The sequence below is a fragment of the Alnus glutinosa genome, chromosome 9 (assembly GCF_958979055.1).
Source record: "Alnus glutinosa chromosome 9, dhAlnGlut1.1, whole genome shotgun sequence".
In the NCBI taxonomy this organism is placed as follows: Eukaryota; Viridiplantae; Streptophyta; class Magnoliopsida; order Fagales; family Betulaceae; genus Alnus; species Alnus glutinosa.
In genome coordinates, this window is record NC_084894.1 from 23,060,026 (window position 1) to 23,071,917 (window position 11,892).

Here is an 11,892-nt window from a genome sequence, read left to right on the forward strand (position 1 = left end):
TCCATCTTTTATTTTTTCCATTCTTCTTACATTTTCCATTCTTACGTTTTTCCATACTCCCTGTTACAACAGGATGGTATATTGTTTCCTGAATAGATAGCCTGATGGGGCCTAAAAACACATAGACGTATGGTAGAAAAGACTGATTATATACGGGAAAAAGAACACCCTTTCGTTTATTTGGATAGGAAAGGAATGTAAAAAACAACTAGATTCCCACCAAATAGTTGGACTCGATTGACTAGCATTCAGTGGTTTGTCTTACAAACTCAAAAGAAAAATGACATAAGAAACAGAGCAGACAGTTCTTCCTCCTCAGAATGAGCAGAGAGATAAAGGAGAATTTTAGAAATACCGGTTCAGGTGAGATAGTTGAGGAACTCCGCCGCAGTTGCAATTGCACCGCCAGTAATGGCATCCACCACAATCTTATCTTTGTTATTGTGGCCGGCTGCAGATAACAGAGCACCTGTCAGAGCACCTGTCAGCACACCACCAATCATCGCATTCTTCTGCAATACATCCAAAGAAAATAAAATATGTCACGTAAATATTCTCAGCTGGAAACCAAAACTGCAAATGGATCTCTTGATTGAGTAGAGAGATAGGAAAATGTTTCAAACAATTGAAGAACAAAAAAATAGGAACTCCTCGCTTTTACAGGTTCTAACATCAAATCTCAATGATTACTAGTTAGGCCATGACATGAGTTGACACTAAGGCTCCATTTGATTCGGCGTAAAATGATTTTTGATAAGATTTTCCGTATTTTTCGGTTTGGTGCGACAGAAAATAATAGTCAAACCGAAAAGCTTCTTTAGTTTCCGTAAATGGTTTTTCCTTTCACAAGAAACACATCTTGTCTGTAAAAAAGTATCAACTTATTGTGCGGCCAACACATTACAAGTGGGGGTTATCTGGTTGTATTTTTTCTGACCTAACTTCAGAAGCTTCACAATCAGATTAAATATACTGCAAAATCATTAGGAAACTAATAAACAGAGTCACAGAGACGAAGTCAAATTTCTCAGAATCGGTGGCCATGTTCTGAACATTGAATAAAAAAAAATTAAAAAATTCTCATTTGTTAACAAGAGGAAATTCAATTAGCACTTTACAGCAAACATACCCAATCTCTAGTGCCACGAACCCTCTCCACTCCATACTCCATTCCCACATAAACTCCTGCCACAGTTCCTGTAAATAAAAGGAATTTCTTAGTATGGCTCCACATTTTGCAAAATAGAGTCAACTGAAGCATTCGCCAAACAGAATTGCATCATCTCATTGATAATAAACATTCAATATGACTTGTAATTACCCCAATACGCGCCTTCCTTGCACATCTTCTTCAGCTGCAATAACATTACTTTTCATTAGCAGGGCAAGATTGACGTGTCACATTCATCTGTTGCTTAACAACTTTGACAGTATTAGCAAATTACTAGGAGTCTGCTTCCAAAGATTAGTGAACTAACCCCCCCCACCCCCCCCAAAAAAAAAAAAGAAAAAAAAACCAACAGAACCTATTAATAATTAATCTAACAAGTAAGATTGTACCAATCTGTATGCTACTGTCCTGTCAATGTCTGAAGAAAAAATGTAGCTACTGAAGGAAACCACCATGACATCATGGTTGTAAAATCTGATATAGTTTCATAGATACTCACCGTCTCCTCAAAATTGTGACCTGAAATTCTCCCTGCAAACAACATGTTAAGCGGGCTGAGAAACTGTAGCAGAGTAAAAGTTCTAAAAGAACAAAAACAAATTGAATCTTAGGTTCTGTTTGTTTTGATGGAAAATATTTTCCGTTTGGCGAAATCAGGAAAATAATTTCAGCAGAAAAAATCTTGCAGAAAACTTTTGCCTTGTACGGAAAATAGTGACGGCGGACAATGGCTAGTGACGGCCAAAACCGACATGCAACTTACAGCAAACTTCGGCGACCTCCTGCTGGGTATCGCCATAGGCGACAACTTCCAGCGGCAGCAAAGAATAAACAGTAAAAGAGAAAGTGTTCGAGAAAAATGAGTAATTTTGAAAAAATGGTTTAAGATATTAAAAAAGCGAAGAAAAAAAAAAAAAAAATTCACCCTCTCTTGCATGAGGTAGACCTCCAAAATAAGAAAATGATAAAACCACAACCCCATCACAACTCCCTCAAAACCCCACTCATAATGGTGTGGGGCCATGTATGTGGGTCCCACACCATTGTGAGCATGAGAGAGTTGTGCAAAGGAGTTGTGAGCGAATCATGTCCGTCCAAAATATGGTGAGAAGATGGGCTAATGCTTTTCCATGGCATTATTGTAATTAAAAGTGGCATTACTGTAATATTTTAATTAGTAATGCCACTTTTAATTACAATAATGCCATGGAGAACCATTTTTTCCGGATGAGATCCGGAAAAAATGCTTCTCCTAAGCATTGCTCGAGAAGATGAGTGTGTAAGGGTGTGCATCGGGTGTTTTTATATTACCTCCCTTAAAAAAGAAACCATTTTTGAGTATTAAAGAAGGCTTTTCGGTCATTGGACTATCATTTTCGATTCGGTATCACCAAACACAGAAAGATACGAAATACTTTTCTCATAAAGCATTTTAGGCCGAAACAAACCTAGCCTGAGATTTTTTTTTTTTTTTAATATTATTATATGGGACATAGTCACTCTAGATTTGCTAAAACAGTTAAGCGAAATCGAAACAATTCGAAATCAAAACGATGGCAACGTGAAACAAAAGATTGAAAAAATTTATCTTTTCCCATTTTTCTCAGGCTCTCAGGGACCAAATCCATACCTCTTCTCGCAGCGTGATATGCATCCTCTACAGCTGCTCTGGTAGCTGCGACCTGAGCCAAAAATCAAGAACAAAGCCGTCTGATTCTTAATGCTGTGATCTCAAACACACTACCCAGAAAGAGAAGAAGACAAAGTACAGATAAAGATAAAAGAGAGAAAAGAGGGGAGGAAGAACGTTACGGTGCCGATCTTCAAGAACCCATCAATGGTGTGGTTGAAGAAGACGTTGCCCGTGTCGATCCCCAGGTCCAACTTCGGAGATGACAGAGAACCGGAAAAACTGCTGTGAGGCATAATTTCTTCACTTTCACAAAACACTCTCTGTCACTCTCTCTCTGCTCCGTGTCCTGCTGTTAATCTTTGCTCGCAAATATCTGATTTTATTTGTCCTTTTTAAATAGTTTTTCTTTTGTTTTGATGGTTGAATGGAAGCTTACCGAATGCCTAAAAAGTTGCCCAAGATATCTCTGCATGCGCCGACAGTTGAGGACAAACATTGACTTCAGTGGGCTCTACTATGTTTGGGCCTTCTTGTTGGATTGAGTCCGTGGGCCTAATATTTTAACGAACAGACCGGCCCAGGAAACAAAATTAGGCCCAAAATGCTGCATTTGTACAATTCTTGAAGAGACGATGGTCTCGTAAACGGCGTCGTCAGGTATTGCCGTTATAAGAATGATTGTTACACAGAGTTGAAGGAGCCCTTTTGATTTTGCGTTTCGTTAGTGATTTGAGTATGGACAAGAGCATGCTAGGAGATTTGGATAATCTTCCGGAGGAAGATAAGCTCAGAATGTCCGCCATGATCGACCAGCCCCAGATCCGTGACAGGTACCTTCTAGATTAATGTGTTCCCTTTTGAGTCTTGTTCATGAATTCGTTTGTATTAAATTCAAATCCTTTCCTTTAATCAGTTCTGTAATCTTTAGTTTTCTCTAAAAGATTTTGTGATTCTTAGCTTAATGAACTGCTAGAAATTTAAAATCGACTAATGGGTCTTCTTTGAATGGTTTTTTTTTTTTAATAGAAATTTGAAGCATGCCTCGGTTTAACCCGTGCCAATGTGAAAATGTCACAACCGCACCAGGCTCTCGTCCTCGTACAGAAAATGGTGAAAAGCCCACCATTGAAAGCCCTCTCACTCTTCCACTCGTCAACTCTCCAAGGCCTTCAACACAACCACCTATCCTTATCCTTCATCATGCACCACCTCCTCTCTTGCAAGATGCTATATCACGCTGAGTCTCTCATTCTACAAGTGCTCTCTGGTCGAATCTCTTCCCCTACCTTCACTCCTTCATCTCTTCTCCAGTATTTGACGCAAACCCATTTGAATGCAGATTCAACCCATGTTCATCTCTATGAAGCAATCATCAATGCTCATGTCCTATCTCAATTACCAGAGCAAGCCCTCTTCTACTTCAATATGATGATTGAAAAGGGCGTTGTGCCTGTACGAAACACTTTCAATAATCTTTTGGGTTCTCTTATCAAATCAAATTCTTTTGAGAAAGCTTGGGCTGTTTTCAATGAAACAAAGGGTAAGGTTGAAATGGATATTTATAGTTTTGGAATTATGATTAAGGGTTGTTGTGAGGCTGGTGAATTGAATAAAGGGTTTGAGCTTTTGGTTCAGTTGGAGGAGATGGGTTGGTCTCCAAATGTTGTTATATACACTACTTTGATTGATGGGTGTTGTAAGAATGACGATATTGATCGGGCCAAGAAGTTGTTTATTGAAATGGGAGAGCTTGGTTTGGTTGCTAATCAATACACTTACACAGTGTTGATCAATGGGTTTTTCAAGAAAGGCCTAAAGAAGGATGGTTTTGAGCTCTATGAAAAAATGAAGCACAACGGGGTTGTTCCCAATATATATACTTATACCTGTATGATTAAAGAGTATTGTGATGAGGGGAGAACAAGTAGCGCATTTGAACTGTTTGATGAAATGCGTGAAAGAGGCGTGGTTTGTAATGTTGTTACATTCAATACTTTGATTGGTGGGTTGTGTCGGGCGATGAGGGTTTGGGAGGCTGAGAAGTTGGTGGATCAAATGAAGAGGGTTGGTATAAGTCCAAATTTAATTACGTATAACACACTGATAGATGGGTTTTGTAATGTTGGAAAGTTGGACAAGGCTTCAGATTTATTTGATCAGTTGAAGTCAATTGCCCAATCTCCAAATCTAGTGACTTATAATATTCTAATTGCGGGTTTTTGTAAAGCTGGAGATTCAGTGCAAGTTGCTGGTTTGGTAAGGGAGATGAAGGAGAGAGGCATTACTCCTTCCAAAGTTACATATACAATTCTAATTGATGCCTTTGTTCGAGCAGATGACATGGAGAAGGCATTTCAGATATATTCTTCCATGGAGAAGGTTGGTTTGGTTCCAGATGTTTATACGTATGGTATCTTAATAAATGGTTTATGCATGAAAGGTAATATGAAGGAAGCCTTAAAGCTGTTTAAGTCAATGAGTGAGATGCATTTAGAGCCAAATGATGTGATATATAACACAATGATTCTTGGCTACTGCAAAGAGGGTAGCTCCTACAGGGTGTTGAGGTTGCTTCAAGAAATGAATCAGGGTGGAATGGTTCCAAATGTGGCTGCCTACAGTTCAACCATTGGAGTTCTTTGCAAGGATGGAAAGTGGATTGAGGCTGAAATTGTACTTAAAGCGATGGTAGATTCAGGTTTAAAACCATCCATTTCTATCTACAATATGATTTCTAAAGCCAAAAATGATATACATGATTCAAAATGATTGCCTGTATTTTTATTTTTTTTTCTAAACGATGAGAGGCAAAAATAGCTCCCCCTTTTTATAGATGTCGTCTCATGACGGTTGCTGCTATGAGAATAGTCAGACTTCGAAAGACTTAACTAGTGGTAGGAGATTCTATTTTTGGTCTGAATTCATGTGATGAAACGATTCTATTTTTGCACTGTAGCATTTCCATGCTTTATTATAATCATAATTTAATCGAAACAGAGAATGCCAAAAAGAAAGAAGAGATCAACCGAAATAATCTATGGGTCTTTGTGACAAATTCATTATTAGCAAACAAATTTCGAAATATGCAAATACCCATCTCTAATCCGGTTCTAAAGCGAGATAATTTTTCGAGAAGAACAAATGGGTAAATTAGAGAAAACGATATGAGCCAAATATGAAGCATATTCACCAAATAAATTAGAGAAAAACCAAAGCCCAATCAGATTAAACCCACTAAAAAAATCGATTCATTTTGCATGCCACATCAGAGAGAAACAAGAAATTTGGGAATTTGGGAATTGGGTCAGGGGCTTACGAGCAGGAGGATTCAGCTTGGTTGGCCATGGTTTCAACTTTCAAGTTTTGTTGATGAGAGAGAATAAAATAAATGAAGAAAAAAACAAAAAAAAAATATATTTTAATGTTATAGGAAAATATAAAAGGAAGCTATTTGTGGAATATATTTATTTAAGAAAGCAAAAAGTAATTTTGTTTTCTAAGTATATATAGGGAAAAACATTAGGTGTCGGCTGAGAATGCTCTTATCCTATAAAAAAAATTGGATTCTGATAAACTTTTCAGTCAAAAGAATATTTGAACTTCACAATTGGGATCAACGAAGGTGTTGGTCTAGTGATAAAAGTTAGGTTATGTTTAGTACGCGAAATAACTATTAGCTTTAATTATGAATGGAAGAATGTGAAATAGAATAACATTAATATTAGAGTATATGATAAGGATTTAACACTTGGAATAGTTATTCATATTGCCTATGAGAATGACTATTTCAATGTTATTTTATTCTAGATTCTTCAATAAAAAATTATTAATTTTTTTAATGGAATAGTCATTCCGCGTACTCAACGTAACTTTATTATTATATAGTTTGGTGGATCAGAAATTATGAATTCAAGTAGCACTGATGATGATTTAAGCCCACAAGACTCGGTGCCTATCATCCAAATCCATCAACTTCTTAGCATTATGCTTTCGATGGAAGTGGAATTATGTTATAGCTCGACCATTAATCTCACTAAATGACCATTCAAATGCGTTGATCTTCTTCTCAATGTGGGACAAGCCCATAAATTGTCCCGATTAATTTTATTCAGCTTTTAGAGCCCGTTCTAATTTAAGCGTATTACTCAGGCGTGGCGAGGCCTAATATTTCAACGAACAGACCGGGCCAGGCAACAAAATTAGGCCCAAAATGCTGCATTTGTAACATTCTTGTAGAGACTGTGGTCCTCTAAACGGCGTCGTCAAGTGGCTTTGACACGAAGTCTAGGGTTTTGTCGTTATAAAAATGAACCTACGACTAGTGGCGAGCAAAGCTCATAGTTACACAGGGTTGAAGGAGCCCTTTTGTTTTTGTGTTTCGTAGAAAGAGGGACAGTGATTTGAGAATGGACAAGAGCATGCTAGGAGATCTGGATAATCTTCCAGAGGAAGATAAGCTCAGAATGTCCTCCATGATCGACCAGCTCCAGATCCGTGACAGGTACCATCTAGACTCATGTGTTCCCTTTTGAGTCCTGTCTTGTATAAAATTCAAATCCTTAGCTAATCTTTAGTTTTCTCTAAAGATCTTGTGATTCTTAGCTTATTGGACTGCTGGAAATTTAAAAACGACTGATGGGTCTTCTTTGAATTGTTTATTGCACTGTTCAAATGCTTTAGTTTGAAGTTTTAAGTGTGAAAAGTGGGTTTATATTTGATCTTACGAAAAGGGCCTCAAACCCCCTTGGCTGTTGTTTATTTGTTTGTTTCTTTGTTTGTTCCCATCTTCAATGAAGAGGAAACCAATGGAAAATAATGCTTTGAGAGAGAATGGTAGGTTCAGTTTGAAGTTGTTTAAGCAATTGTTTTGTTTATTTTCTTTTCTTTTCTTTTTGGCTTCACAGTTATAGCTCCAATGTCGTTTTAAATTTTTGTGAAGCTCAACATGCGAAGCCAGAATAAGGTTCTCCTTAAAACCAGTGCAGCGTATATGGTGCGTCTGGACGTTTTGGGAACGACATTTTATGCATTACTGGTGCATAATCGTGTACTTTTTACAACACAGTATCGAAATTAGTTTTTTGTTTTGTTTGTATGGACAGTCGCCCTAGTTACGAACCCTAATTTTTTTCTTAGTATGTAGTTTAGTGTGTATGGCATCTGTAACCCAGGAAGGCTTTAGATAATGTTTTTATTTTTTGGCATCGAGGAACCCAGCGACCCAACCTCGCATCGCCACCATGTTTTAGACTTTCACTTCACCCTCCAAGGATAACTTTTCACGCAATCTCTTAATACCTGTGTTCGAATTATCGCCAATTGCTATTCATCCATTCATTCCAAAGACCTCTCAAACTCACCGATCCTCACAGGTCTCCGAACCTGCTTCCATTCCCAAAACCCTTTCAAGATTCAAACATTTGTGATTGTCAAACATTCTTCATATGATCTTGGCCTTAAAGCACCTTGAGCCATGGAACTCTGCGATTAATTTGAGGCGTGGGTTCTGGGTTTTAGGTGAAGAGGTGAATTGGGTTGGTTTCTAATAACTGTTTAGATGCCTAAATAAAGTTCATAAGAACAAAAACCAACCAATATGAAAAATGAGTAAACAATATTCTCTGATATACAACTAGGTTGGTGTGAGGGCGGTCACAAAAGACATTCTTAAATCTCAAGATTTTTCTTATATAGAACTTTATTGTACTCTTGGATGGTACCGTAAACAGATACCAACATATATGGCTCAGTTAATTATTTGTAGGTCCAGGCATCATGCAACAATTTATATTAAACAATATAAATTATAAAAAAAAACATTTCAAAGTTCATGTATTAAAATAATTAATTCTGAACAATAGAAATTATAATTGGAATAAAAATTTAATATTAAAGCATAAAACCAAGCATAGTTTAAGGGTTGACACTTTATAGACTTGAAGGTCCCAAGTTCTAATCCCATAAGCCCAATTTTTTTTTGAAAAAAAAAAAATCCGGATAGGCAATTGAAATAGGTTGGTCTTTTGGGTCAACCCACTTTAATGACCTTTTTTAAAAAAAAAATATTGGATTGGGCTTGGGTTAAAATAAATCATACCCAGTAGCCCAAAAGCACTAGACCCCAAATCTTTGTGGGTTTTAAACCCTACCCAGATGCTAAACCCGAAAACCTTAATTTTGACCTATTGAAACGCTAACCCCTAAAGTCGCCTCCCAATGCCTCCTTATGCAATGGCCACAAAGGGCCACCACTCAGCAGCCACGATAGGCAGTAGAACGCAGTTGTACCGGCCAGCCCACAAGCAGCCCGTATAGGGCCACAACTGCTGTCCTCCACAGGCAGCCGCGATGGGCCGCTACTTATTTCATACGACAGGGGTGCAAGGCCACTGCACAGCAGCCTTAGATGACACCGACCAGCATGAAGGTGTGGCGTCGTCCAAACCTTGTGCTTTGGGATCTTTTCGTTGTCGCCCACACGACCAAAATTGTCGTTCAAAACATGCGACCTTGGCCGATCGCCGCTACTTCCTTTATGCGACGAAACGCCCCAGGTTGGTGGCCAGGGCAGTGGGTTTCACGGCCATGGTTCATCAACCAAACTTAGGTTCTTCTCTCCTTAGAACTCAAGGATACAGAGGTACGAGCCTATAGAACAGATCCCCTGGTATGGAGAGAGGAGAGATGGTTGGCATCTCCCCTTGTTAGGAGCACGATGGTTCTGGGAGTATGGGTTTCACTCTTATTCCAATAATCACAAAAAACAATAACAGCAGACATATTCAAATGCTAGACTTAGCAAATATAGCTTAGAGATGGCTCTAATATCATACGTTAGCAATATATAATTAAATGCTAATTAACAACGTAAATTATCAACGGAATAATTATTTATATAAATACCTTCAGCCATTGCTTTGCTCAAACAAAGTGAAAAAAGGTCTAATATACAAACCTAAATCATTACTTCCAAGCAAAATATCGTCTACATATGGGATTATAAAGATGACTTTACTCTCACTGACGTTAAGGTATATACATTGATCAATTTTAATATCAAAAAATGATTCATTTAGGATAATCATGGCATTAATAGCTCATTTTGATCTAGAGACATTAAATGGATGTGAAAACAGCATTTTCAAATGATTATCTTAAAGATGAGATTTACATGAAATAGCCTAAAGGTTTTAATGATAACGCTCAGAAAGCTTGCAAACTAAATAAATCTATTTATGGGCTAAAACAAGCATCCCTTCAACGGTATATCAAATTTCACAAGGTTATTACATCGTGGTTTATTTGAGAATTTTGTTGATCAATAAAGTCATCTTTATAATCCTATATGTAGATATTTTGCTTGCAAGTAATGATTTAGGTTTGCTACATGAAACTAAACAGTCTATCTCTCAAAATTTTGAAATGAAGGATTTGGGTGAAGCTTCTTATGTCATTGGCATAGAGATTCAAAGAGACAGAAAACAAAGAATATTGAAACTGTCTCAAAAGGCCAACATTGAAAATAAAGAGATTCAGACTGAAGAATTCTATGGCTTCTATAGCACATATTATTATAGGGGATAAATTCAATAATGATCAATGTCTCCTAAATGTATTGGCACAAGAGCAAGATGAAGAATATTCTATATGCATCTGCAGTCAGCAGTCTATTGTATGCACAAGTCTGCATTAAACCTGACAATGCAATGGCAGTTGGAATGCTAGGTCGATATCAAAGTAACCCAAAATTGAAACATTGGAAAACTGCAAAGAAATTCAGGCGGTATTTACAAGGAACCAAGGACTAAAGTTTGGCATATAGACACACTGACCATTTGGAGGTGGTTGGATATTCAGATTCATATTTTGCTGGATGTGTAGATGGTAGAAAATCTACTTTAAGGTATATCTTTCTTCTTGTTGGATGGATTATATTCTAAGGAAGCAACAAGCAAACTATAGCTGCGACATCTACAATGGATGCGGAATTTATTTATTTTTGCTTCATTCCTCCATGATCTAGTGATTTGATATCTTGATCCCAACTAGTGGTCAGCTCCTTCCTTTAAGTAACATGAAAGTGTAGGCCTTCTTTTCTTTTTCTCTGAGCAAGATGGAAGTTGGTTAGGGAAGTTAATTCTAAATATGATGTTTAAATACGTGAACATGGTGAAAATGGTGATCAGTTTTGACTTGAGGAACGACTAAGATCTCGGGTGGTATTTAGATGAGCAAGCTATTCTTTACTTTTTATTTGTTTTACCCTTCTGACATAATGGACAGTGAAATGAAAAAGGGAAATTCAATGGCTTTACAATTTTATTACTTGTTTGGAAGATGATCATAACATATAAACTTGCAGTATTTAAGCTTGGCATTGTCAGTTGGTCCTTGTTTTGTGGATTATTTTCCTGGGATTTCCGATTCAAGTTGTCACTTCTCACTGATTATATTAAATTTCTTTCAGCTTGAGGATGTATAATTCACTCGTGGAGAGATGCTTTAATGATTGTGTGGACACCTTCAAGCACAAATCCTTGCAGAAGCAAGAGGAAACCTGCGTGCGGCGATGTGCTGAGAAGTTTCTAAAGCATTCAATGCGTGTTGGCATGAGGTTTGCTGAGCTCAACCAAGGAGCAGCCACACAAGATTGAATGAACTACTCTTTAGCAACCAAGGGTGGAGAAGCCAGAGTGGTGAAATTTCTTATTGATACGAGCATTGCTTTGTTCCTCTATATGTATTTCCTCTTTGCTTGTATCCAATGAAAATCTGAACATTGCAGATACATATGCAGGAGAACCTGTTATTAATAATTTCGAGCAAGAGATCAACCCTGCTAAACACCCCTGTGCTGTGCTGTGCTGTAGAAATTTTATGAATGAATATATTTATTCTCTATAATATTTAAATATTCTCTTTTTTATGATTTCTTTATTCTTTATTTTTCAAACGGTTATATTTTTCAAACGGTTACTTTTTAAACAATCATACCTTTTAAACAACCATATTATTATCATTTTATTGGCAGAGTATATTTTGGCTGCTTGGGGATGTTGTGTAAAAGGCAAGGGATTGCAAAAGAATG

At 37.3% G+C, this 11,892-nt stretch overlaps 3 protein-coding genes across 4 annotated transcripts; 2 read left to right on the plus strand and 1 right to left on the minus strand.

Annotated features, from left to right (window-relative positions):
* Positions 1–130: 130 nt before the first annotated feature.
* LOC133878214 (outer envelope pore protein 16, chloroplastic-like) lies at positions 131–3,226 on the minus strand. The gene is made up of 6 exons (XM_062316744.1): positions 2,984–3,226; positions 2,802–2,853; positions 1,671–1,702; positions 1,322–1,355; positions 1,130–1,197; positions 131–512 (listed from the first exon to the last, which is right to left on the minus strand). Exons 1-6 carry the CDS (start codon positions 3,095–3,097, stop codon positions 360–362), a joined length of 453 nt encoding a protein of 150 aa, XP_062172728.1. The 5' UTR covers positions 3,098–3,226; the 3' UTR covers positions 131–359.
* A 10-nt stretch (positions 3,227–3,236) lies between these two features.
* Positions 3,237–5,749, plus strand: LOC133878213 (pentatricopeptide repeat-containing protein At4g11690). 2 transcript variants are annotated; one of them, XM_062316743.1, is made up of 3 exons: positions 3,237–3,634; positions 3,831–4,071; positions 4,144–5,749. In XM_062316743.1, the coding sequence occupies exons 2-3, from the start codon at positions 3,873–3,875 to the stop codon at positions 5,571–5,573; spliced, it is 1,629 nt and encodes a 542-aa protein (XP_062172727.1). In that variant the 5' UTR covers positions 3,237–3,634; positions 3,831–3,872; the 3' UTR covers positions 5,574–5,749. The 2 variants fall into 2 exon arrangements, with proteins under 2 accessions (XP_062172727.1, XP_062172726.1); XM_062316742.1 differs by having other exon boundaries at positions 3,238–3,634; positions 3,831–5,749.
* Positions 5,750–7,126: 1,377 nt separating this feature from the next.
* Positions 7,127–11,733, plus strand: LOC133877363 (mitochondrial import inner membrane translocase subunit Tim9). The gene is made up of 2 exons (XM_062315636.1): positions 7,127–7,305; positions 11,272–11,733. Exons 1-2 carry the CDS (start codon positions 7,211–7,213, stop codon positions 11,456–11,458), a joined length of 282 nt encoding a protein of 93 aa, XP_062171620.1. The 5' UTR covers positions 7,127–7,210; the 3' UTR covers positions 11,459–11,733.
* The last annotated feature ends 159 nt before the right edge of the window (positions 11,734–11,892 follow it).